This window comes from Sebastes fasciatus, chromosome 14 (genome assembly GCF_043250625.1).
Source record: "Sebastes fasciatus isolate fSebFas1 chromosome 14, fSebFas1.pri, whole genome shotgun sequence".
Classification (NCBI taxonomy): Eukaryota; Metazoa; Chordata; class Actinopteri; order Perciformes; family Sebastidae; genus Sebastes; species Sebastes fasciatus.
Window position 1 is genome coordinate 17,210,765 of NC_133808.1, and position 28,000 is coordinate 17,238,764.

General features: G+C 38.7%; 1 protein-coding gene across 3 annotated transcripts; it reads right to left on the reverse strand.

The window, feature by feature from the left end:
• Positions 1 to 4,863: 4,863 nt before the first annotated feature.
• Positions 4,864 to 27,997, reverse strand: LOC141782696 (glutamate decarboxylase 1-like). 3 transcript variants are annotated; one of them, XM_074659332.1, is made up of 19 exons: positions 27,864 to 27,997; positions 23,991 to 24,110; positions 21,392 to 21,942; positions 20,112 to 20,204; positions 18,444 to 18,506; positions 16,520 to 16,678; positions 15,230 to 15,472; positions 14,960 to 15,050; positions 11,545 to 11,657; positions 9,933 to 10,048; positions 9,757 to 9,836; positions 9,612 to 9,666; positions 9,093 to 9,209; positions 8,921 to 8,985; positions 7,504 to 7,582; positions 7,230 to 7,379; positions 7,010 to 7,117; positions 6,600 to 6,689; positions 4,864 to 6,172 (listed from the first exon to the last, which is right to left on the reverse strand). In XM_074659332.1, exons 4-19 carry the CDS (start codon positions 20,191 to 20,193, stop codon positions 5,999 to 6,001), a joined length of 1,785 nt encoding a protein of 594 aa, XP_074515433.1. In that variant the 5' UTR covers positions 20,194 to 20,204; positions 21,392 to 21,942; positions 23,991 to 24,110; positions 27,864 to 27,997; the 3' UTR covers positions 4,864 to 5,998. The 3 variants fall into 3 exon arrangements, with proteins under 3 accessions (XP_074515433.1, XP_074515431.1, XP_074515432.1); XM_074659330.1 differs by having other exon boundaries at positions 20,112 to 20,319; XM_074659331.1 differs by lacking the exon at positions 23,991 to 24,110 and having other exon boundaries at positions 20,112 to 20,319; positions 27,864 to 27,944.
• Positions 27,998 to 28,000: the final 3 nt, after the last annotated feature.

The following is a 28,000-nucleotide window of genomic DNA, read 5'->3' on the forward strand; positions in this document are numbered from 1 at the left end:
AACTCTGCTGTATTTCAGCAGAAGCTTGCTGACGCCTTAAAACTCTGTGATCACCGTTCTGGGTAGCTCTCTCAGATTTATACTTCTTCAGTCCTCCAAGGAATTTACAACTAATGCTGCAAAGCACTGTACTTTTGTTCAGGCATTTATACCACAAGTCTGAAGAGGCCGGGAAGACATTAACAAAGAAGTGGCCAGAAATTAAAATGTCCGTAATTTGATAAATATCTATAGGTCCCCCTCACACACACTGCATTACAGAGGACGTAAAGCCACAGCTCCAAACATCATCAACTGTTATTGTCAGGGTTAGCTGCTTAATGTCTGCGAGAGGTCATTTTTTGCAGGATGAAAGGGCCGTCTAATAAATACATGCTGACATAATGTACTCTGTTGTGCTGGGAGGCAGAGATAAAATGCTAAGTGAATTAGAAAAGCCTGCGTTAAGATGACGGAGCAGCAGAGCCGAACAGCAGTACAAGTAGTTATCTCGTCATTATTGTTGTTGTTTATCATTTTAATTTCACATCAGACACATGCTTCCTGTCCTGTGCTGCCCCATAGGTCCTATTCAGGAAAGAAAAAATGGCAGCAGACAACACTTGAAAGCTTCAGAGCACTAGATTACTGTCACATGCTTAGAGGTTGTTTTGTTCATTTAGCATGCATGATAGCAATCACCACACAGAGAGTCAGTTAGCTGCAGTGTAATTGCTCCTGGGCTCACGCTTATTCCTTTAGAAAAATGTCCAACAGAGACATTTAGTAGCAACCTTTCAACTTTAACAAGCTCCACATTAGGTTTACACTCCCCGTCCACGGAGACAGGCAAGTTACAGTCTCTGGACTATTAATCTCCTGCTTAAAATGTACTTTCTGCCAAGATTAATCAAGCCGTGCACACACAGTCAATAAGAGGAGGCTATTTAGATAAGTGTAACCCATTATAATTACTTTAGAAGTCAGAGGCCTTAAGGTGTTACCATTTATTCTGTGCTATTTGAATTTTAAGAACAAAATGAGCAGATTGCAGTGGCACATAAGCACCTTTTATATCACAACACATTGACCTTTAAATTGAAGTATTAGAGCAAACATAGTGCACATGTTGAGCTGTGGATTGTTAAGTAAATAAGGTTGGAAATTGTTTTCAGGCTAAATTGTGTCCATAGCTGCATGAGGAGGGGGGAAGGGCTGGCAAGCAGCCCGCAGTCAATATCATCATCATCATTTCATTAGACTTGCCTCACACAATGGGAACGTCAGTATCTATCAGGAAGCTAATGTGGCAGTGATTCCCATGGGCGGGAGATATATTTGGCACTTCAGGAAACCACTGACGGGATTCATGGATATATAAGAGAGAGGAGTAACACAGCCGAGAGAGAATAGATGGCTGAGCGACCTTATTGTGTGTGTGTGTGTGTGTGTGTGTGTGTGTGTGTGTGTGTGTGTGTGTGTGGGAGAGGGGGAACTTTGCCTCAACCTCCAAATATTCACAAAATGTGTCTGTAATGGAAACACAATTAAGAAGAAAAGGTAATAACAAGCCCAATGAATGTGAAGGGTTCATTTGCAGTATTCAAAGGTGTGTCTGTGTGTGTGTGTGTGTGTGTGTGCCAAGTGTGAAATGGAGGGTGAACAGACCAGTGCAGAGACAGACATTAAGTGTTTCACAGTCTGGTGTTCAGAGCCGGCCCACCCACCCACCCACCCTCCTCCTCCAGAGACTGAGAGAGGCTACTGCAAAAACAAAAATGCTCCCGCTCCGTATTATTATACTGGCCTGATCTCCTCTTGATCAAAGTTTAATTATGCTTGTAATTAGAATTGATGGAGATGCTGATTGTTGATTAAAGTGGTGAACACCTTAAATCACAATCCGGTTTATTGCCAAGTAGGTTTTCAAGGAATTTGCTTTGGTGTATTGGTGCATAACATAAACATAAAAATAGGAAATTAAGTTAAAGATAAAATTAAGTACAAAAAAAATCAAGAAACATAAATAAAGAATAGAAGAAAATTACAATAAAAATACAAAAGGATACTATAAAAGAAATGTACAATTAGGGCTGGGAAATATATCGATATTATATATATATATCCTTTATTTAATCAGGTAAAAACTCAGAGATTAAAATCTCCTTTCCAAGAGTGACCTGACCAAGAGGGTAGCATGAACATATCGATATTATATTATATTATATTATGTTATATTATATTGAATTAAATTATATTAAATTATATTATATTGATATCATGATATGAGACTAGATATCATCTTAGATTTTGGATATTGAAATATGGCAAAAGTGTTGTCTTTTCTATTATTTGGCTTTACCCACTTAGTCATTATCCACATTACCGATTATTATTTATCAAAAATGTCATTGTGTAAATATTTTGTGAAAGCCAATATTGATATTGAGGTATTTGGTCAAAAATATTGTGATATTCTCCATATCACCCAGCCCTATGTACAACAGTATTATTTAACAATTTTATAGTCTAAACCAGCAACAAACATCTTCTTTTCAAACTTTATTTACCATGAAATACCAAATTTAGATAATTTTCTGAAACATTTGCATTTCACTGACTGATATTTGTATATATTACTTTATGTGTCCATTCATTCACATCCAGTGAGTTACTAGACTGTGACAAACTATAGGAGCTGAAGGCCCCGTTTCATTTGCATTCAATCATTATAAGGTTCTCCAACACCTGCTTCCAAATTAGCCATGTCATTACGCTTTGGCACCATCAGTGATACTGCAGAGCAACAAACCAAAAAAGAAAAATCACTCTCCCTTTAGATGTGGGAAGAAGTCAGGGGTTATTATTTCTATTACCCTATCATGTGAGTAGTTATCCCTTTAATCCTCTGTTCCCTGTAACTTTACACAGCAGCCAGTGACACCGGCTCTGTAATGATCGCTGCACTGAAGCATGAAACAAAGAAGCAGCGTCTGCCCTGGTGGAGGATGGGAGGAGAGCCAGTGAAACAGCCAGGCTCCCTCTATACGGCTGTGTCGAAATAAAACGCAGCCAGGCAGAGCCTCGAAATAGGCGCCTCAGAAAAAAAATGTTGAGAGAGCACAGTCTAATGCGTTTTATGATAAATACCTTAAAAGTGTGAGTAATGAGAGGAGTGAGGGAATTGGCAGGGGGGTGCTCGTGAAATCTCAGCTGTGAGATGATCAGCCAATAAAAAGTCCCTCCAGGGTGATTAATCTGACCAATGGCTGGTGACAGCCAGGTGGATTGAAAAGATGAAAAAAAGAAAGAGAAAAAAAAGAAAATATGCACATTTACCCAAACTTGTCTAGTGTAGTTTTATATAGACAATATCAGGCCAAGATTGATAAATCATTCTACCACAATGTGAATTTTCTCCATATATTGAGCTTATTTTGCATATATTTGTATGCACACAGTTTTCTCACACTCAACCTGCCTTTGGTAGTGACTGATGAACAGTCAGGACCAGAGACTGAGCGTTTTCTAACTCTAATGTCGTATTTGCCCTCTTTACCAGCTCAAAAAAAACATACTTTGCGTTGTTTTATCACCTTGACTTCTCCTAGTTTTATGAGAATTGCTTATATACATGACAAACAAAAGGAATATATATTTGCTCATGCATAGCCCATATTATATGTAAAACATGGAATAATTCCCTTTTTGGTGTAATAACAATGCTTCATGGTCATTTCTGGGTTTTGTCATCTGCACCAAACATGCAAGCCCAGTTTGAGGCAAAAGGGAGGCTTCTCAGTTTAATAATTTTCTATATATTTTGTTTTAATAAGGTCAGAATAGCAACACATATTTGAAAGAATAAAAACGGCTGATTTTGCAATTTTTTTTTTTTTTATCTTTACACCTATAGTAGTGCAAAAGTAATTTGTCGTTTTACAAACTGCAAAAAAAACAGATGTTCTACAGCTCATGTCTTTATTAGTGCTGTGGATACAATAATACTCTGCAAATGATGGCATGAAGTTAAAGTGCCCACATTGAATTTAACAAGGGATATTTCATCCCACTAATTCAGGAATGTACAATTGTTCAATAAATCTTATTACAGTAGCAAACACTGTGCATTTCATTGTTCAAGCAAAACTCTTCATGATAAATAATCCCAGTTTCTCACGTTGTTTTTCTCAACATAAAAATGTGCCTATAGTGAGCATGTTAAGACAAACAAGATTTTGCATATTATAGTTTTACTCCACTTAACACATTATAATACAGACAATCACATGTCTGTAGAATAAAAGCTGCCCCATGATCATGGTTTAGCATTGTGCTTTTTATCATAAACAAAGCACCGGCAGTAGCAGCCAGTCATGCCTCCCACATATAGCCTATAAGTGTCTGGACAACATTCAGTCAGTGAATCACAATGACATTGCACAGTTACACGACATAGATTGCACTAAAGTTAAGGGCGGTAAGTTAAGTAATCTTATATAAACATCTGAATCCAGCCATGAGGGAGAATAAGGGCGTGTTCATAAATGTAACTCAACCCTTCTTTGGTTCACAAATACACTAAAAGAATTCAATGTTAATCAAAACATTGTGATATTATACAGCAGAGTTTCCAAACAGGAAGAAGGATACATTACAAATGGAACAAAAGAGCAGATAACTTATTCACAATCTGGATATAAATAAAGTGATTCATCTATCACATAATATGTTTGATTTACATATAGGATTTTCTCACTGTAAAACTAGGACACATTTGGCACAAAGGCAATGTAACAATACTATACACAATCTACACAAAAATCTCTAAAAACACAGCGATCAAGTACAATGACTGTGTTATATATTTCCACCTATGTAATATTAAAGGGAAATAACAGCTATAGGGTACAATGTGGCGGTGCATCTGGCTTGATAATTACACAGACGACATGGAGCACCAACAGTCAGTACATCATATATTATATTAATACTGTTTATGTCAATGCTATAAGGTTCCCATTGTGCTCTGATACTTGTGAAAAAATATTTTGATCTCATTCTGTTTTTAATACTGACCTTCATATAGTACAACAGTAAAATAAGTTATTTATAGCTGCTATAGAAAGAATCATTGAAGTGCTCAGATATTCTTGCTATTATGTTAATCTCATTTAATCAACATTATTATATATACGTTCATTTCCAGTTAAAGCTGCAGTAGGCGAGATTGGAGCAAATATGATTCAAAAAAGTTATTTTTTATAAAACGGTCGATATATCGTGACAGTAGTACATGAAACAGGTAACCTGAAAAAAATCATGTCCTCTGGTGCTCCTAATGGCATCTGCAAGATTTCACAGACCGGAGGGAAACAAACAGTCAGAGCTGATCTGAGGTCTGCTGTCCATCTGCTGTCTATGAGAGCCGGCTGTCAATGCCTATTTCTCGCCTCAAATGTTTTCAAAATCATCTTGTAGTGTACTGTTTAGCTGTAAAATGAGAAAGTTTTGACGCAGCAGCGATTTTGAAATCTGCCAAGCACAGCCAATAGGAACGCTCTCTCTCTGATATGACCTGTGATTGGTCAAAGAAGAATTTTTAAAGCCTGAAAACAGAGCCATGATGAGGTGCAGAAGTCTAGTTATCTGTCAGAACATTTGAATTACAATATGCTGAAAGGTTATTATGGAATTTTTGCCCAATGATGCCAAAAATATTCTGCCTACTGCCACTTTAACATAGCAAGAATACCAGTGTGCTTTTGTGATTCTCTCTGTTTGTCCTTTTTACTCAGATAACCTTGTGTGCAAATGTTTTGAATACATGTCGTCGCTGCTAAAGACAGAAGAGACAGAGAAGAGACACACAGGGCGTATTATTTCTTGTGCATTGCCAGAGAAGATCTGTAAGCAAAAAATGTCAACGTCTTTATGAGACAAAAGGGACACGAAGCCAAGCTCAAGGCTCTCCAGAGTCGGAAATGCTTGGGGGGAAAAAGGTGTTTAGGTGGGGCTCTTACAAGTCTTGCCCCAGTCGCTCAATCTCCTCGATCAGGAAGTCGATGTCTGACCTGGTAGCAGCGTGGTTCGAGATGACCATGCGGAAGAAGTTGACCTTGTTTCCTTGTGGCTGGTAACCAACCATCGTAGTCCCAGACTCCATCATCATCGCCTTGATCTTTGGAGCCACCTGTTGTGGGAAAACATGCAGTGTTAACATGCAAACTCCGCAAATATACGGCTGTCCTCGACCAAAGAAAGTCAACTAACACTCATACGATTTTGTCGACTAATCAATTAGTTGATTTAATTGACAGATTTGTAAAAAAGAATCACACAAAAGCACGACTTTAAATCTTGTGTTTATATGTGCTCATAAGTTTCTTGGAAGTAAGTCATTCAGAATAAAAAAAGCATAAAAATTGACTAAAGAAATCTTCTAAAAAAACAACCGATTAGTCGACTAATCGACCAAGAGAGGGCAGCCCTATGCAAAACACAAGCATATGCACACACAATATGTCCATGACTTTGCTGTCTGAATCTCTAAATCTAAGTAGACCCTACACAAATCAATCTAAGAGGGCAGGTTGGGCAGCAGATTGATGAGCCATTACCTTGTGCAACCTCTCCCGCCTCTCGTCTCCATCAGGTAAGCCGCGCAGGTTCGGTGGGATATACCAGAAACACACATTAGTGTGCTGCGGCTGATAAGAGAAAATGGGAACAACATTTGTAATGAGCGCAGATAAAAAAAACACCTCCTGTAATTTCAGTTTTTCTTGTCAACTTGTCAGCAATGCAAAATGGTCAAATCAATCCAAAAAGCAAGTTAAGATATGAAATATATTGTTGTGGTTGTTTATCATAAAAGAACAGCAGGTGTTCTGTAAAGCCCAGATACAGCAAGTATAATATAGGCAGTTTTCCTTTGTTGCTGCAGCTGATCATCTTGAGCATCCAATTTATTTTTAATCTGATAATATTTCCTCGTTTAATTAAAAATCTGTGGAAATAAAGATCTCACTTCTCCGTCGAACACCATCTCGAAGCCCTCTCTGTTCTTTATTTTATTGTAGAGGTACGCTGACAGATCCAGGCTCCTGTCAATATGCTGTTCAAATCCCACTGTTCCCTTTTAGGTAGATTGAAAAAGAAAGAATAAAGAGTTTGTTAATATCACAGTCTAGATATGACAGCAGGGTTGGTAGAAGCTTTAAAATAAAAACAACTGATAAAACACACACCTTCGCCTTCCACATGAGCCAGAACTTGAAGATGTCGACATGCCGTCCACACTGAATGGCTTTGTCACCCGTGTCGTATGTAATATCATACTGTTTATCTGGCTGGAAGAGGTAACCAGCACTCATGGAGTTGCAGCCTTGTAATAATCCCTGCAATGGACACAGTTGTGGTGAAAGACACAGTGAGGTTACCAACCACGGGCAGAACGTTTTTTTCTTGTGCTAGTGCAGGAGTGTTATTGTGTGCAGCAGGAAAGCGAAAAAACAGTCTCACCCTCTCTCTGACCAGAACGGCAGAGCACTGCAGCGGCACTCCCATCATCTTATGAGGGTTCCAGGTGACTGAGTTGGCTCTGCACAGATATTGAAACAGTAAACACAGATCTGTTAGTGTGTGTGTGTCAAGTCTAGGAGTGGTAATCTAAGAACACATTGATCCTTTCAATTTTATTGAAATAACTGTGCACGAGTCTTTTGAAAGATAGAGTTGGATTTTTTTGGCACACCAGATTTTAGAGGGTGACTTCAGCAATTTAGCATTGTACTTCCCATAGACTGTATATGAGAAGTGGACGTAGTCACCGTGACGCACTGTGAACTTCTAGAAGGCCGTGGTAGCGACCTGTCAATAACAAGGTAGCCACGCCCTAAAGCATACCCTGCTTTATGTTCTATTCGTCTCTAAATGGGACCATAATTTACTAAATGAACATCGTGCTGTATTGAAGAAGACTTGAAACTAGCGACTGAGACCATAAACTCATGTTTACAATGTTTACTGAGGTAATAAATCAAGTGAGGAGTAGGCTCATTTTCTCATAGACTTCTATACTATCTGACTTCTTTTTGCAACCAGAGGAGTCGCCCCCTGCTGGCTATTAGAAAGAGCGCAAGTTTAAGGCACTTTCGCATTAGCTGCACTTTACAGACCCGGAGGTTGCCCACTGGTACTTCCATGAAGGAGGGCAGATTCGGGCACCCTTGTGGCCTATAGGGATTAAGGTGCCAACCATGAGCCGCAAGGCCCCCAGTTCCATCCCAACGGACTTTAGTTATATATCATTCCCCATTTGTGTCTCCGCCCTCATTTCCTGTCATTTCTCTACTGTCTGCTATCTAATAAAGGGATATAATGTAAAACAAAATATGAGAAAAGACAGAAATTATACCAAAGACACCAAAACACCGGATCCTACATTTCCCATAATGCAACACATTAGCGTCTGTGTTAGACCCTCCCTATACCTGGTGAATGCCCATGTCTTTTGAACTCAATGCCCCCAGTTTAACACAGTTTTTCTGTTGAATAATCTGAAAGCATTCCAATTTAATAAGAGAGAATTTTGACTTTTTTTTTCTTAAAAAATTATTTAAACTGATTAACTGATTATCAAAATAATTGCCGATTAATTTAATAGTTGAAAACTAATTGATTAATCGTTGCAGCTCTAGTCTCCACTCCGAGCCCATGCCAAAATAACGCTGATGACATCATTAGGTTTAGAATAACCCTGGTGATGTCAGCATTATCCTCCAGAGCCACAGAAGACATTAATAACTGTTTTCACAGGCTGAGTATTCTCTGTGATGAGTAAACTAAACTTGATGCGTAAAATTGGTGGAGACCCCCCTTAAAAAGCATGTTTTGCTGTACTGCATTAATCTTCTGCTTCATTTATGCGCTCTTTTACCTCTCTACTCCATTCAGCTTGTGTCTGTGTTTCCTGGACATCAGCAGACCTCCTCCCCATGCACCCTGCACAGGACACAACACAAGTATTAACACTGAGGATGCTAATGTCTATTACAGTTGCTGATCTGTACAGCTGATGATATTTTTTGTATTGAAGATTATTGTCTTACGTCCACATGAAGCCACATGTTGTACTTTACACAGATGTCTGCAATTTCATTGATGGGATCAAAGGCTCCGTAGACGGTGGTACCGGCGGTGGCGTTCACAAACATCGGAACATAACCCTGCAAACCGGAAACACCGTAGTTAAAAAAAAAGACATTGGCTCCAATTGTGAGCTGAATTCAAGTTGTTCATTGTGTCCCTGTGATTGTTGACATCAAAGAGACAGACTAAAACACATCTCTCGAATAATGCACTCTTCCTGACTGCTTTCCTATTTCTCCCAGTCTGCACATCACTTTGCCTTTGAAGGAGTGGTACTTTAGACCAGGGCAGCATCACATGTGAGCAGACAGAAGCATTAACCTCACTCAAGTAACCTTTCTGCCCCGGCCCACACAAGTGTTTCCTTTACTTACAAGTCCACGGCTCAGAGGAGAGTTTCTCGTTGTACGGAGTCACTGATGGAAGCAAATAAATGAGTTAGAGAGGGCGATGTCTGAGTCATAGTTGCTGACATTCACCTTTTGCTTGGCATCTATTACTTTGGCTTCCAAATCAGCAGGAATGACTCTCCCTCTGGAGAAGATAAAAAAAAGACAGTAAGTCATCCAGATATTTGATCTTTTACAAGACTTTCGGCATGTGGGTTCAGTATATAAAGCAAACCTCTTATCTGTGCTCAAAAGGATCAGGTTCTCTGTGCCGAAGCCCAGAGCTGCACTGGCTTTCTTGATGGAATAGTGGCTCTGCAAGAACGGATGTTTGATCAGTTTACACATAAGATATTGATTGTCAAACTTTGTGATAACGGCACAGTAATACAGAGACAGTGTTAGACTAACATGCTCTGAGGTGAAGAGGACCAGTCTGGGTGCAGCTGCCATGCCTTTGGTCTTGACTTCAGGGAAGAACTTGTATCTGGCGATCATCACACTGTACATGTTGGAGATCGCTCCTCCTGTAGAAACCAACAATGGTGGAAAGTAATTAAGAACACATTTGACGCACTTTTACTTGAGTAATTCTATTTTAAGGTTCTTTGCACATATTTCAGAGGGACATTTTAACTCTTTACTCCACTACCTTTATTTTATTTACTAGTTACTTGCAGATTCAGATTATTAAAATGAAATTAAATCAACAAATAAATCATCATGCATCATTATAGAGGAAGCTACTCAGCAGTACAGTATACAAGGTGGTTAAAAATAGCCCCACCTTTACAGGCTGCAACATTAAAGTGATGCTTACACATTAATGCATCAGTAATTGTTGTAATTAAAATAAATGAGACTTCATATGGGTAGACGCTATTAGCACCCAGGTGTCAGTAGAAAACAATACTATCTGAACCCGATCCGGGCACACATTAAATACTGTATGTGTATTTGTACTGTGTGTATATTTTTCCTAAACCTAACCAAACTGTGACTGAAAATAATAAGTAAACTAACTAAGTGAAAAATAGACTTCTCATCTTTGAGTGTTCTTTGTCACTCTTTATATTACTACTACTATTACCGAGTGTAAATAGCTGAATAGCTGCCGTGTGACTATTCTCACCCGGGTGCAAAGAGACACTCTGTTTTATATATCATTCTGAAATGCACTGTTCTGCATAATGAGTACTTTATTATATTTTGATGACAACAGATGCAGGACTTTTACTCAAGTAAAAATTTGAATGCATGACTGACTTGCAAAAGAGTATTTCTACACTGTGGTATTGCCACTTTTAAGTAAAAGATCAGGGTATTTCTCCCACCACTGGAAACCAGATGAGCACTTTCAGATGTTAAAGAGGACCTATAATGCTCATTTTCAGGTGCATACTTGTATTTTGGGTTTCTACAAGAACATGTTTACATGCTTTAATGTTAAAAAAAATGCTTTATTTTTTCCATACTGGCTGTGCTACAGCACTTCTTCTGCAGCACCCTCCCCTCTCCCGAAAAGCCCAGTCTGCTCCGATTGGTCAGCTGGCCCACTCTGTTGTGATTGGCCAACTGAACCAAACTCTTTGGACTTCGCTCCAGCTCCGCTTTAACTAGCTCTGTTTGAATGTGTGCCAAACTAGCTGTTAGGATGGTATTATGCAAATGTGTTACATGGTGACATCGCTATGTTACAGAAGAAAAGGCGGGACTTAAAGCAAGGCGTTTCAGGCAGTTCAGGAACAGTGTTTCTGTGGGGGAGAGTAACTCCCTTTGGTGTGGACTTCGGGCTTTGTAACTTTGCAGACCTTTTACATGCACAAAAACTATATAACACACTAAAGGAAAGGGAAATTGCACAAAAGCATAATAACTCCTCCTTGAAACTACAAATTCAGAACCAAAGCTAAAAAAAAAACAACTCAGAACATCTGGTGGTATCTCATAAAGTATGATATAATAAAGTGTGACATGTTGGCATGAGGGCTCAGAGTTATTGAGGTACTGGTTTGGCTCTAACCTGGAGAAAATATCCCATCACCCTCTCCTTCAGGCCAGCCGACCATCTCTCTCATCTTCTTCAGTGTCAGCTGCTCCATGAGCACAAAGACAGGGGCGATCTCGTAGGTAAACCTCGAACCAATCGGAAAAAAAACAACATTTTAATATGTGCTATTGAACACACAGTATAATCTCTTTTTAATAATGTAAGTTTTTTCTCTGCTGTTTAATTCAAGTAAAATTCCACATAGGCTGCAGGAGAGACTGATGGGATCAATATAAAATACACTGATATTTAACAACATGCATTTGTACACTCTAATTGTACAGCATGGTTACTGAGCGTGCAGCTCCCTCAGTAGAAATGGAACAGATACAGCATTGTGTACACAGTCACACTTCAATGACGACACCATCTTGTTGTTTTAGAAATGGCCTTTTGCTGCAGTGAAATGACACAACAAATGCCACACAGCCTTAGGCTCATTGATACAGCATCAGGAGCGTGTTTTTGTAGAAAGAAGAGAGAAATGTGATGTTAGCCTACTGAGAATATTCAAAATATGAACAATGCACCTTAACACGATTAACATGATTAAAAACACTAGAGAAATAATAAGAATAGTCTGCTGTTACAATCACAAAAAGTTGTTTCATGCAGGTGCTTTTAATTTTCTCATTGCAGGAATGTTTTCCATGTTTTATTCTCTCAAGTATATCATTTTTTCTCGTCTAATCAAAGTACATTAAAGTCCCTGTGCCTCAGAAAAGAGCACAGTCGATTTGGAATTACAGACCAAGCCGGCTCATCCATCATCTCCTGACCAATATTCTTCTAATTACATAAGTATCTGTCTATTCATGCAAAGAAGAGTAAACGAATCGGTGGAACATTGCAGAATGTCGCATTGTGCCCCACAGCATCTTCAGCATACAGTAATATGGAGAGGGGAAAAAATAAACAAGTCAGATGCCACTTCGCAGATGTCGCACATTAATTTCACCGCATCCATTCATGCAGACGACGCTCACTCATTGTGATTATGTAAGACCTGGATGTGATTGTCAGTCTATTAGTGTCAGTCAATATCTGCCAGGGGTAATTAGGACTGATGTAGTAATTAATAAAGGTAAATTACAAGTATGTAAGCAACCTCCACCCTCTGGTTCAAGTCATCCTCGGTGATGTCGCTAATAACACACGAGCTGACTACAGTGCTTCTCTCAGGAAGACTGTGGAAGAAGACTGGTGCTGAACCAGCAAGAAAGAACAAGAAGACATGTTGGAGGGCTGTTAATATAAGTTTAGAGCTGCAATGATTAATCGTTGTTGATAATTGGTTTAAAATTGGTTTGAGTAATTATACAGAAAAACAATTTGGTTTCTTTACTCCTCTATGACAGTAAACTGAATATCTTGTGGACAAAACAAGACATTTGAGGATGTCATCTTTGGCTTTAAGAAACACTGATCAACATTTTTAACCAGTTTCTGATATTTTAAAGACCAAACAACTAAATAATTAATCGAGAAAATAATCGACAGATTAATCAGCAATGAAGATAATCGTTAGTTGCAGCCCTATATAAGTTAAATATGTTTAACAGAGTTTTATAATAAAGGTTTAATATCCATCTAAATCCTAATTTAACCTTCAGAAGCTTCACCACTGTGTACTGATACAATTTATGGCAAATTATGGTGCCACTTTCTAATAAGGCTCCATTTATAAAACAGAGATTTATAGATAAATTATAAGCTATTAATAAGAAAAAATGGACAAATCCATTTTTCTGGTGTTTAACCTTTTCTATCTGGTTATACATGTTAGTAATCCATTAATTAATGCTTAATAAGTTGTTGATATGTCTTTTCCAGAAGGTAATTTGCCATACAGTCCAATCAGTGAAATGGACTTTTCACAACCTGGCAACCCATATTTTGTTCTTATTAATGTCTTATAACTGATCTATAAAGCATTAGTAAATTATGTATTAATTATGAATAAAGTCTTTAGGTATAGCTTATGAACTCTTTATAAAGAGGGCAGTTTTAGAAAGTGGTACTAAAATTCGTCTATCCATTTACTTTTAGATTTATTTATTTAAGTAACATGTTCATCTGTATTGTCATCTGCATCAAGTGATTTCATTGTGATTCTGGATGTTGTTTTTACCCCTCTAAAGTGTACAGGCTGCAATAATCAAAAAGGTTCCCTGGAGCTGCATTTGACCCCACGACTGGTCAAGCTCTTCATCAGCATTTCACCTTTATTTAATGGTTTACAATAATGGGAATGGGAAACATGGACCCTGACTGGATTTGATCCTGGGACGTATGGTATAGGGCTGCAACTAACGATTATTTTCATTGTCCATTATTTTCTCCATTAATCGATTTGTTGTTTGGTCTATAAAATGTCAGAAAATGGTGATAAATGTCGATCAGTGTTTCCCAAAGCCCAAGATGACGTCCTCAAAGGTCTTGTTTGGTTCACAACTCAAAGATATTCAGTTTACTGTCATAGAGGAGTAAAGAAACCAGAAATGTATTCACATTTAAGAAGCTGGAAACTGAGAATTTTTACTTTTTGTTTTCATAAAAATTACTCAAACCGAATCAGCAATTATCAGAATAGTTGGGGATTCATTTAATAGTTGACAACTAATCGATTAAACGTTGCAGCTCTAGTATGGTATGCATCTTGGACCACTTGGCCACCAGGACATCACAGAGTTCAGGTCAAGTCTTATCCCCTAATCATCATACACTGAGCTACCAGTTTATAAGGAACACTAGTACAGTTAAATATAATAAAATACGAGAATGACGACAGAGATGGATCAACATCCGTCTGACACAGAGTCATGAAAAAATAAACACAAGTTTCTTCTTGCAATGTGCAAATCTCCTCACTGATGGCTGTCCATATTGTGTGCAGATGGTCTGAGGGGGAGAGGCTCTTTTCCCCTCCTGGCATTGTTATGTCACAAGAATACATGAAACAAAGACACCATGTAAACTGTGAATGCGAATCAATATGCAATTTAGTTTGCCCACAGGGCTGAATTATGTGACCAAGGCCTGAGCATCGACAATACTGTGGGGGAGTAGCGGTACAAATGTCTTTTTATTTTCCTGCTTGATTGACAATCTATTAGAGCATGCAGGCTACTCTTCAGCAGCGACAGTAATTACTGTATGTCACTTCAAGTGTTCCTCTAACTGAAAGACTCTCTTCTACATGAGCCATTTAAAAACAATGAGTACAAGAAAGCTTTAAAAGAGTAGAATAAAATGAACCTAATGACTTCCAAACTGGATCTAATTCTCATTGCTTATAACTCAAATAGTATCTGCATGATTGTGTTTATGGAGTGCAAATATTATATGAAAAATCAGCTGATAAATGACGTTGTGTGACAGTACTCACATGTTAGTGTTGGCTGTAGAGGTGAGCCACTCTCCTGCCAACCCAACGATGTCTAATCCAGTGGACAGCTGGTTAAAGAACCGGGGGTGACCTGCGATTGATAAAGACACAACAAAAGCAACATAATCCCCCAGAAAACAATTCATCATTTGAGAACGTGAGAGAGAGAATGGCTTATCTGTAATCATTACACTGGCATGTAAGCTAATGAGAGTTATTGATTGCAGCAGGCCACACTGCTGCGTGCCTTCAGGCCTCTTTTGTTCTCACCTGTTCTCACTCCGTACTTCAAGGTGTCCCTGCAGTCCACCAGGATCTGTTCCAGGGACTCGGGCTGGTCGGAGAGCTCCAGGTTGAAGCCCTCCATGCCCTCCAGCAGCTGGTGGGGGTGGTGGAAGTCCAGCACCTTGGTGGATCTGTCAAACGTCTTCCGGACGTAGTTGGTGAGGATTTCCACAACCTCCAGCAGGAACTGCATGGTCGGCTCCTCTCCATTTTTGGCGGGCAGCAGATCTACAAAATAAAAATACATTTAAATTAGTTTGTTTGTGTCTCTTCTGGTTCAATCTAACAGACTCATACTGTTGAATTTCCTGTGACCTCTGCAACAAATTGATAATTTTATCTCATTTATTTTGTGCAAATCCTCCAACAGCTGGGTTAAAAGCAGCATTGAAGAATTAATAAACAAATTATTAACAAATGCAGTTACATTATGACCTTCTAGATGATCATTTTGTCAATAGCAATCTGATTCAACAGCATGTTATATATTATACTTTAATTTATCATATATTTCATAAATACACTTTCCACACAATGTTGGATTTTTTTGCATTATATTTTATGTTAAAGTGGTAATCTCAAAGATTTTAATTTAAATAAATGTTTGTTAAGTCACTATCTATAGCCAAATGAGGTAACACAATGGCGATTGAGCCTATGGCCTACTGACAAAAGTATTGCAATACTTACTACTATAAAGTATATACAGTATTTTGTAAATGGTGTCTGTCTGTAGAGACATTCCCAGAAAAAAAAATGTTTCTCCATTTTATACAAAAATAAATGTAAATATATGCACACACTTCTGAAAACTTGAAGCTCCTGTACAGAGAAATATTTTTTTTTCTATTCTATTTCTTTGCTCATGTGCCAACAAAAAGACTCTAAACTGCTAATCTCTGAGCACAATTTCATTGTTCTCACTCAAAAATAGAAATTCTGAATCAACCAGGACTGAAATCTCAAGGATTTCCACTTTTTTAATGTATGTATGGAACAAATGTCATATTAAATCGCTCTATTTCCTCATTCACAACATCTCTTACTAAAAGGCAAGAAAAAGGTATTCAATATAGGCTCTATATACCTACACAAATATACTATGAACTGTGCTTATCTTTGACCTGTTAAAATCTATTATTGCTTGGTACTTTATCCTCATTCGCCCACCATATATATATATATATATATATATATATATATATATATATATATATATATATATATCACAAGATAAATACAGTGCGTTTTTTTTTTTTTCTCAGCCTACTGTACCTCTGGCGAACAGGTTGGAGAAGTCTGTCTCGGTGCGTCTGAAGTGCGCCTCTCCTCCTGCTGTGTTGTCGCAGGACAGCAGGTTCTTGGCTGCTCGCTCCTTGAAGGAACTCACCATCCTGCTCCTCTCCTCCAGACTGTTGTTCTTCTGCAAAAACCCTAAACGATTACAAGAAGAAGAAGAGGAAGAGTCCGCAGGGTGGTTATTACACTCCCCGTACATGTTGACAGCTGCAGCTTTTCTGACATCCACCACCAGAGTCCACTAATAATTCTCCTCTCCCATTTCTGACTTTTATCTCCTCTCTGTGTATCTCTAGGGATCTACACACTGTTTCCTCTCTCTCTCTCTTTTATTAGGAGGGAAGGTCCCATCCTGCTCAGGGAGTCCGATGGTAGGAGGTCTTTGTGGGAGGATGAGTCTATGACATCAGCATCCAACTCCAGCCAAGCAAAAACAAATCATATAGCTGCTGTAAATTCATATTAAAGCTCCTGAGACCCAGCCCAATGACATGTGTCCTCTGTAGTGGACATTTTGTCCACATGCATATCCTCTTACTCTTTTGACCTATCAGCCCCTGGTGTATTGTAAAGAGGACATCCTATAGGCTTTCCAGTGATTTGGCATGTGTTTTTTATTTTTTTAATCAATTTGAATGTATTCTCGGTTTAATATCACTCTACAGCCATAATCTGTTAAATTTTTTTTTGTATTTTCACACTGAATTGGTATTGTAGTCCACTACAGAGGACAATAAAAATAAAGTTTAACAAGCCTAAATTGTAAGATTTTCGTTTAACCCTAAATAGGAAGGAAATCACACAAAACAAGTAATTGGAAGACATTTTTTTAACTCGGTACCCAGGAGGTTAAAGCTCCTCCGGCAAAACAGGTCGAAAGCACATCTGATAACATGTGAGTTCACCAATAAAAGCCTGCTGGAGAGAATATAGTCCGCAATAAGAATACATTACCTAAGCAGCTGATCGATAGTCCAGTGTTGGTCATGTATGTTTTTTCTTTTGTTCCTTTTCCCGGATGAAGCTAAATTGTTGTGGAAGATTGTGTATGAAGGTGAAATTTATATACGTTTGGAAAATTTGAATGTTATTAGTGTAACACAAATATGATGTTGTATTTAGTATGTATGTGATAAATGTAATGTACTTTATATCGGACCCCAGGAAGACTAGCTGGTGCCATTGGTATCAGCTGATGGGGAACCTTTTTAAATAAATAAATAAATAAGTAATTAGACATCTCATTGAGTGAAAATTGCGCAAAAACGCTCCTTTCAAGACATTAAACCTGTTGTTAAATTCAACCAGACTTAGTTTTTTTTGTAGCTATGTTGTATCTTTGTGTGTTCCTGGAGTAATTAAATGGCCTTAATGAAACCAGCAGAACGTGTCGGTCAGAAATAGCAGAAACATTGTGCTGCTCACTGGTGCATCACATTCACCATGATGGAGGATGTCAGTCCGCCCTTGGTTATAGTGGTTATAGTGTGGTACGAGGCTGAAATAGACTCTCAGAGTGGAAATCGGGAAAATCCATCCTGCATAATTTCCCCTCTTCAATTTCATCAGCTTTGACTCCTCGGAGATAAATGGAGGCATTTTTTGGCAGTTGATGCTACTCGCAATTTATTATTTATTTTTTTTAAATGTTGGTTAAATTACCAAGAGCAGATGTGATGGTTATTTAATACGTTTTTATTAAATCTAATTTAATCCTTATTTAGATGATATTTCAAAAATCCTGTTCGTCCAGGAATCCGTTTCCATTGAGTGAAATGATGCAGGCCATGAATAGCCTAGCCATGCTTGTGGACACGAAAAAAAAACCATACATTTTATTTTTTTTATCTCACCCTTACAATTTGTTTTTTCATAATTTTATTAAAAAAATAAAACTTACCACATATCTTCATTCCCAATTTTCTAGTACATCCATGAGCAACTCCACACCAAGCATCATAGCCTAAATGATTAAAAAAACAATTAGAGGGCCTCAGAGAAAAAAAAATCCAATTTAAAAGTGTACATTTTTATATTAATGGTGAAAATAAATGGAGTATGAGGTCGAGGGAAACAAAAATAGCCAGCATGGATGTCTTGGGATTATTTAAACATTAACTCTCCAGGCTCCTGGATGTGGATTAGTCTGTTCCCACTGTAAAGTCACTGTTCATGACCTCGGAGAGGACTTCAAATTAATTAGCTGTTTGGATCCACGCCAGGCTAAATGTCTAATTGAGTGAATAGATGCTGGTTACAATGCGAGCATCGGTAGACATGAGGCGGCTGGCCAGTGACAGATAGAGAATTACTGTGTTATCAAGGGCTTCCAGCCACAGAGGGGATGATGGGGCACCTTGGATGGGGAGGAGAAATCCTCAAAAGCAGCAATTTAGGGGAGGAGGGGTGGGAGGAAGTGGAGGAGGAGGAGGTAGTCCCATTCCCACATCCTAATTTAACCCTTTGCTTCGGATCATTAGATAAATCATTGCCCTGCTCAGCTCATTGGACGCACTTTAACTCAGACCCCACAATGATTTTTTTTTTTCTCCAAAGCCATGCAGGGGAAATGAGATGGGCAACAAAGGGACGACTAAAAAAAACAAACAGAAAAAAGGAAGAAAAGAAAACAGATGTGCTGACAAACAGCATTCAGACCAGACTATACATTTGGTGCAGCTTGAAGGCTATATAGCGATACAGGCAATTTCTGCATGGGCCTAGATAGAACATGATGCAATCACTGCTTTTCATCCATTTAGGCACAGCCATTCTGATATTAAAATCAAATACTGGTGAGAAGAAATAGCTCATATTTGCACTGTGCAGAAATGTATGATCTTTTATCTTTCAAAAATAAAAATAAATAAATCACCAATATGTGTATATTTTTTGTGTCAGGAGCACATCTACACCTGTAACATGATTTTAGACTTCTAATCATTGGAAGGATCAGACTCTTTTTTCTTTCTTTCTATACTAGCTGACAATGAAAGGACTGTGGTGGCTGTATATGGTTTTCCTTTTTCTCGAAGGCTACAATGCTTAAGTGTGCCATTAGGGGCAATTTAATATGGCTGAATTAACAGCCACTTCAGGGGCAATTTTCATTTTTTTTCTTCCCATGCAGGCACTTTATTCAGCCAGAGCACATTCAGCCAAACCAATGCAACAAAAAAACAAAAAAAAAACATGAATGCATTAACACACCAACCCTTATAATAATAATAATAATAATAATAATAATAATAATTAGTTTGGAATTTAGAATTTAGCATATAGATATTTCGTTCTGTTCGGTGGTGCAGCCTCGGGCTAATTGCCTCCAGTGTGATGTTAGTGGAGGACATCATGCAGGTTTGGACAGCAGCATCAGTCTGTCAGCAGCTGCCTGGAGGTCTGGATGCTGAATGAAACGCAGCGGTGATTTGTGGAGAAAGGAAAGCCCTCTCAAATGGCAGCGCATCCCTTTTTTCTCCACTCCCTCCCTCGATGAAAATGATTAATGGTATTCCCCACAAAGTAAAATAGCACACGTGAAATAGCATTTTATCTGTGATGGACCTACTTGAGCCCGGTGGTCGTAAATTAGTCGAGTTGGGATCCGGTTCTCCGCCAGAGGAGGAGGAGGAGGGTGCAGACGCCGCCATCACTCCAGACCCTGTGCCAAAGTCCTCACCTCAAAAAGCCTGCTCACTTTTTTTTTTTTTCAATGCCCCCCAAAAATCTGTCTTTATAGCCTTGACATCCAAGATGAAAAGTAGCCTATAACCTCACTGGTAAAGAGGGAAAGAGAATATATTTTAAATACGTGCCTTGACACAAACCTGTAGACGACAAGGGCACAGCCTGTCTTACAAGTTCACATTCAATCAGTCCACACAAGATACAAAAAAAGAAAGAAGATAAATCTAAGAAAAACAAGTTCAGCTATATAACTGTTCACAAACCAAAAGCAAAAAAAAATCCTCCCTTGAAGCATGCTGACAGGAGCAGCATCATATCTTGATCCTGCTCTCAGGATGGATGATGGTCAACAGACACCAGACAGCTCCATGTTTTGTCATCCTCATAATAAATAGTACTAATTGTTCTATAGCTATAAGGCTGCAGTGAAATACACACATATTGAACATCTGGAGGTAAGGCTATGTGCAAAAAAAAATACGCATAATTATAATAATTAATAATATGGCCTATATGGTAAACCTAAGAAGACAAGTTCAGCTATATAACTGTTCACAGACCAAAGCTAAAAAAATCCTCCCTTGAAGCATGCTGACAGGAGCAGCATCATATCTTGATCCTGGATCAGGATGGATGATGTTCAAAAGACAGCAGACAGCTCCATGTTTGTCATCCTCATTATAAATAGCACTAATTGTTCTATAGCTATATAAGGCTGTGAAATACACACATATTGAACATCTGAGAGGTAAGGCTAAATGTGCAAAAAAAAAAAAAAAAAGCATAATTATAATAATTAATAATAATAAGGCCTATATGGTCATCTTTGGATCCACAAACTTGCATGATAAATATCAGCTTAATGTGATTACTTGCAGATTAAAGCCCCATACTGGAAAAAAACGAAAACATGCATCTATTTCCACACCAATTACCAATTATTATTAAAAGGCTAAATGCGATTTTTTTTGGAACAATTAAAGCTGCATGTGCTACACATAATCTAAACTACAGGCCGATTCTGTCATTTAAAGCTGTTATTTCTGCAGAGAGTAAACCTCATAAAACACCTGTTAGAGCATCTCCTATATGTCAATTAAGAAAAGAGTTCGTTTAGTTCAGACTTCTTAGACTCCACAAATGAAAAATAAAACCACTTACCGTTGATGATGATGGGTCCAGGTGAACAGGTGCAGTCCACTCCCCCCAAAAAAGTGACTTTCCTCTCAGTCCTGAAAGAGCAAGAGACTGCTGAAACACTCCGAGAAGAAGAAGAAGAAGAAGAAGAAGGAAAAAAACAGCCCCGAGCTTCAGTCCTCTGCGCACAAGGTGACCTTGCTTTTGTTGTTGTTGTAGGTTTGATTTGACATTTAGAGCAATAAGCCTTGTCTGTTTATTGTCATTGCGCACACGAGTGAGTCACTGTGAGCTCCTCTACACTAGACCTCCACACCGGTGCTGCTGCTGCATGTCTGCATGTGGAGAGGACGCGTCTGCAGGCGAGTCTGCAGGTTGGACCCTGGATGGCGACACTGAAGTGGGACCTTTTTTTTTTTTTTGGGGTGGTTGGGGGGGGAAGTGTTGATTGTCTTCAGATCTATATAGCTCTGGTTTTGAATCCTGGTCACGGACTTGAAGTTTGATGATATGAGCAACACATTACGTGAGGAGGGATCAGGATGGAGGGGAGGAGGAGGGAGGCTGCTTTTGTTCTTTGTGGAAAAAAACAAAGGATATCCATAAAGACACAACCAGGAGTCTAAACACCCCTTTTAATTTGTTTATTTATCCCCCCTCCCACCTCTAATCCTGTGAATCATCTCCACATTATGCACTGAGATCAATAAATGTGCAGATGATCTGAACACTATTTGTCACTCCATCTACAAATATGCACATCTTTATTTCCCCACTTTTCTGTGCAGATGATTTTTGAATGGTGAAGATGTAACCTATACGACATCATGACACACTGACTGAAAGCACACCAAAAAAAACCCACCAAAATCCACAAGGTGGCAGTGAGAAACCAAGAATGACTCCTGCAGGAGGTGGCAGAATGAAATGAGACACAAATGGGCCACTCCAGAAATACCTCATGATGAAGCTAATTATAAAGCGACACCATTAATCTAGAACACGTCACCATCATACATGAAGTGTAGGGACAGGAGTGGACACACAGGAGACAAGACAATCACAAGCAATCATCCATAAGTCTCCCTCTTATCTATTGTATCATGAGTCTGATTAAAAGGTCATGTTGTGACACTGTTGATATAAAACACACATAAAACTGTACATTACATATAAGGAGAGAGTAAAGTGTTTTTCAGCACTGGACAGCTCCTCAGCATGCACAGGTTTTTAAAGGCTGCTGTCCAAGTGCTGACTTCTCAGATGGTTTTCAGGGGCAAAATTCAGCTTTGGGCCCCTGGTTCCTCCCTATAGGACTCTGGTTCCTCCCTATAGGACCCTGGTTCCTCCCTATAAGACCCCCAGAATTGCTGTGTGTCAGTTAGGATTTGGTAATTTGACTAGAAAGTCTGTACCATACTACAAACGTGTGTATCTTGTCACAAATGTTACACACTTAAATACTGATTGGGTTGAAGCGTCCAGCACAATATTTATGTTATACTATGTAATAACTTTTATGGTGGTGTTTTCCCATACAAAAATCTAGATGAATCTGAATCCCAAGTATGAATTAGAAACATATTTAGTAAGAACATATCTATGTGATATGATGTGGCTTGTATCAAATGGTAGACTATCAGCTCAGGCGGCGGTAAAGTGGAGTTGTTAAAACGAAAGGGTGCCCTATTGATAACTGTGATGAAGAAGAAACTATTGAACACTTAATTCTGGGGTGCCAGATGTCTAGAGCTGTATGGGACAAATTGCCGGGTGTCAGTTTTAATACTAATGTGAACTATAATGCAGTGATTTATGTTTTTTTTCTAGAAAATCTCCTCAAGTTGCAGCAATAATTTTATTGCGTGATAATTTTTTACGATTGTAACAAAAATATGGGAGACGAGGTGTGCAGTGGTCCTTCACCACGTCACCATCTCTAGTGATGCGGTGTTCAAACTAACTGGACTGAAAAGACACTGGACATCAGACAAAAGAGATGCACAACTCGGCACTATTTTTTTGTGTATGTAAAATTAAAAAAAAATTCTTCTAAACTCAATAAAATATTACTTAAAAAGATTAATTTGACCAAACCTATTTAGGAATATGAACAATATTAAATGATAAAATAAAAAAGGGTGTAAATCACAAGTTACATCACAATACAATATCGTATTGAATCTTTGGACAGCGATACGATATTTGCTGATATCACAAAGTCTGCCATGATACGATTTTGATTTGATTCAATTCAGGGGCCTGTGACTGATAAGAGACGATATAATATGTCCATTTCTAAGTTTATCAACTCACAACTAAAATATGATTTAACAATTTCATTACTGAGCTCTTCCAGACATTTAAATGAAAAACTATCTATTCTTTTAAATAAAAATAACAAATATAAAGATAAAATAAAGGCTTATCCTAAAGATGACAATATGTATTGATACTTTCACTTTGGATCGTTGATCATTGAATCAATATCAATCCAGATCAATCGTTACACTCTTAAAAATAAATGATATAGGCTAGAGTTTGAGCAAGGTCCATTTACAAGACAGAACAAGTCAAATGCATAGGTTCACATCTCTTAAATCTATTTTAAAGCAATACTCACATGCCCATATGTGCTTTGAAACCGTTATCAGCTGCTGCAACTGTTCCTCCTGTCCATACTGGCCTTAAAGAGATCCCTCGTTCCCTTTTTCTCACTATCCCTACATTGCAGCTTAGCACTCTGTGGAAACACAAAGAGGGAATTTCATATTAAAAATACTGTAAGTTTGGAAGATACCCATTTGATTTGGCTAAGCAAGACTGCCGAGGACTCATATTAGCCTCAACTGAACTTATTAAGAATGCATTTTTGCAAAGAATGAGGACTCTGGATTTAGTCTATTCACAGGAGACAGGAGAAATAATTACAGCGCATGTGAGTGTTGTATTAAAATAGAAAACCTCTTCTTTAAAGGAACAGTGTGTAATATTTCAGGGGACCTATCAGCAGTTAATATTCGTAACTATGTTTTCATGAGTGTATAATCACATGAAGCTAAGGATCTTTGTGTTTTCGTTAGCTTAGGATGAGTCCTTCATATCAACATAGGGAGCGGCTCCTCTTCACGGTCGTGTCTAGAAGGTAACACGCAAATTGCAAAACTTTCACGAGATGGATAAGGTTAGGCGTTGACCTCAAATAGCTACAGTTAGGATAGGTCGTCGGGCAGCGAGTCTCGCGCAAGTTTTCGCAATTGCAGGTGACTTTCTAGACATGACCCCTCTTCACGGAGTCCACCATGTTTCTATAGTAGCCCAGAACGGGCAAACCAAACTCTGGATCTAGAGATTTTTTTGTTACCTGAAGGCCACTGTAGTTCTCCAACACGTTTGTGAAACTGAGGTAATGTGAGCCGCGGAGTGCAAAACCGTGGTACCGCCAGCCGCTGTCTGACTTCCATTGCTCCTAAAGTAGTATTATTATGATAAGGATGTTACCATGATTTTGCACTCTGTGGTACTCACAATCTTGAAAAGGGAGGAGTGAGTGGAGGGATATTCAGTTGGTTGCAATCTGCAACCACACCACTAGATGTCACCAAATCCTATATACTCTACTATAAATCCATTGAGGCCCTTATCACTACAGTCCAAGCAAATTTGCAGTTAATCAAATAACCACCAAGGCTTTTTGGGCCTTTGAGGGTCTGGGATCCCGGAGCAGTCGCACACTTTGTCTGTTTGATAGTCCAGCTTGGTGAACAATCAGTACTCTTCACAACAAATGCATTTTGTTCCCGTCACACATCTATTGTATACCTGTCCTCTGCCAATATCTGTAATGAAGTCTTGGTAAAAAAGGCCAGCCTGCAGTGGCAGTGACACACCAGAAGGATTTTCTGTCTTTCTGTTTCTCAGCTGCAAGGGAGTGGTGTAAAAAATATAACAAAAGATGTAAAAAGCAAAGGGAAAAGGGGTGGGGTTGTTTTCACCAGTGGCTGTATGAAAGTGTCCACAAGATGGGGCATAATCCAAATGTAGAGAGTGAGGAAGAGAGAGGTAGGAGGAGGAGGAGGAGGAGGAGGAGGAGGAGGAGGAGGAGGAGGAAGAGGGGTGTCAGGGAGAAGACAAGATTATTCCTGTATTTGTGTTTGTGATTATTTTCACTGCAATCTGTGAGCAAAATCTGACTTAAACCGGTCCAGCTGTCTGAATTGTGACTGAATATAAGCCAGGGAAAAGAAATCTCCTTGAGAGGACAAACACTGCCTGGTCCTGTTCTCGTTTCTCTCTGTGAATTTCTCTCGACTGTCACACGGTGTCTCACTGATCTGTCATCTTGTAAACTTTACATCTTTCCTGCCCTGCTTCCAAATCAAGAAGCACCCATGCACACACCTGGCTTCATGGGTCTGCCGTGAATAAATAGATCACTAAAACACTGCAGGTTTGATAAAAGTTATAGTCCCAAAAAATCAGTCAACTATTCTAAAACTCCAGCCTCAAGCAAACAGACCCCTGCTGAGAGAAGACGCACGCCGGTGACGCTAGACTCTTAACCCAGAGCTCAGCACTGAGGATCAACGATAAAATGGGCTAACGCTGCACTGTGTGAGAAGAAATGTTTGATCTTGTTAAAGCAGGTGAAGCTGTGATAACATCAGCAGCCATCATCTGGGACAGTTTCAGGGCTGTAGCCAGAATTTAAAAGAGCTGGGTCCATGAGTCCATTACATTTACAAGTAAGTACATTTACTCAAGTACTGTACTTAAGCACAGTTTTGAGGTACTTGAACCACTATATTACAAAGACAAATATTGTACTTTTCACTACACCACATGTATTTTACAGCTGTAGTAGTGTCCAGATTTAAAGTCTGCCATAAAACACATCTGATCATCTTATAAAATACAGCTCATTGTTAAAGATTAAACCAGTTTCCATCCTTACCTAGATTGTGCTCTATGTAGTTTCTTAGATACATTTTCTTATCATACAGTACTATATCTGGTCTTTGGGCACATGGGACTGCTGTTTTTTCCTAAAATATAATGGAGTCTATTGTAAAATTAGTAGTCCCAAAGAGTAGATATAGTATGATAAGAAAAACGAAGCAAGCCCAGAGAACAATTACACCAAAGGAAATAAAAAATTTCAGTTGCGGGCACAAATGGGTTAATCATGTAGTGAGGACCAAAGAGGTAAAACTCTCCTATATTTCACCAAAAGGCAAAGGTTTGAAAAGTCTGAAAAATGAATCTGAATTTATGTACCAGAACTTTGTTTTGTTTTTTTCTTTGTTCAAACCTCATTAATCATTTCGGGAGCTCTAGGTTGGAAACCAACGGACTAAACTACCCAGCTGTATATAAAGTAGTTACAGCTAGCTCCACATGGACCACAACAATAAAATGCTTCTTACACACTGATGCATCTATATTAATAATATAATTTATCATATCAGTCACAGGGGCCAATTTTCTGCAAAACGAGTACTATTATATTTTTGGGCCCAATGGCATCACATGACGGAGTTGTAGTACCACCGTTTGGCCACTATGAAAGTTTGCCTCACAGCCTGGCGTACTTCCTGGGGACTTGGATTTGGTGGCATCTAGTGGTGTGGTTGCAGATTGCAACCAACTGAGTGCCCCTCCGCTCACTCCTCTCTTACCAAGACTGCTGTAACATGAGCTGCCAAGTGCAAAACCGTGGTCACGACGTTTGCCTCGCTCAGAGGCCATCCCATAATAACACTACTTTAGGAGTAACGTAAGTCGGGCGGCGGCTGGTGGTATTGCGGTTTTGCACTCTGCGAGTCACGTTACCATAGTTTCACAAGTGTGTTGGAGAACTACGGTGGCCTTCAGGTAACATAAAATACAAGTCTCCCTATATGAAAGGCTCATTCTAAGCTAACGAAACCACGATTCATAGTTTCAGGTAATTATACACTAATGAAAACATAGTTGTGAATATTATATTCCATTTCTGCTAATAGATCCTCCCAAAATGCTACACACTAAGATTTTCTTAGTATTTATGAGTATTTCTATAGTGTTGTATTGGTGCTTTTACTTTCTTAGTGAGTCCTTCCTTACCTCAGAATCACCTGATGAGCAGCACAAACTATGACAACTCATTAATTTCTAATTACCAGTACATAAATATTAATTACTTACCTCTTCAGGTAAAGTGGTATTAGTAATCACTCATTTCTTCACTTCAATCATGTTACTGTCCTCCACACAAACATGTGCTTTGACAGCCTTTCACTAATTTCACACACTGATGGCTCTTTCATCCACACATGTATTAGTTAGGAAACAGTGAAAGTGAGAGCAGAAACACAAACTGAGTTTACATTAACATAAGAGGTAAGAAAATATTAGCCAAAGAGCTCATTTCAATACAAAACTCACAAACATAACATATTTTTTTACTAAGAACATATTAGAAAAATAGGTGTGATGAAAATGAACCAATACATACAGAGGATGTGCCCAGAGGACTGAGGATGCCAGCAGGAGCAGATGGATTGTTGTGGCTGAAAAGCAGTTTGATTCTGAATACCTACTTCCTGTAGATGTCACATGACAAGCTCACATGACAATGGTGAGAGAAAATAT

Coding starts and splice junctions, on each gene's coding strand:
- LOC141782696 (XM_074659332.1), bottom strand. CDS start 20,193: ATGGCGGCGTCTGCACCCTCCTCCTCCTCCTCTGGCGGAGAACCGGAT. Junction 18,507..20,111: donor TTTACGACCACCGGGCTCAA/GTAGGTCCATCA, acceptor TTAATCATTTAG/GCTATGATGCTTGGTGTGGA. Junction 7,118..7,229: donor GGCTCATGTGGAAGGCGAAG/GTGTGTGTTTTA, acceptor TCTACCTAAAAG/GGAACAGTGGGATTTGAACA.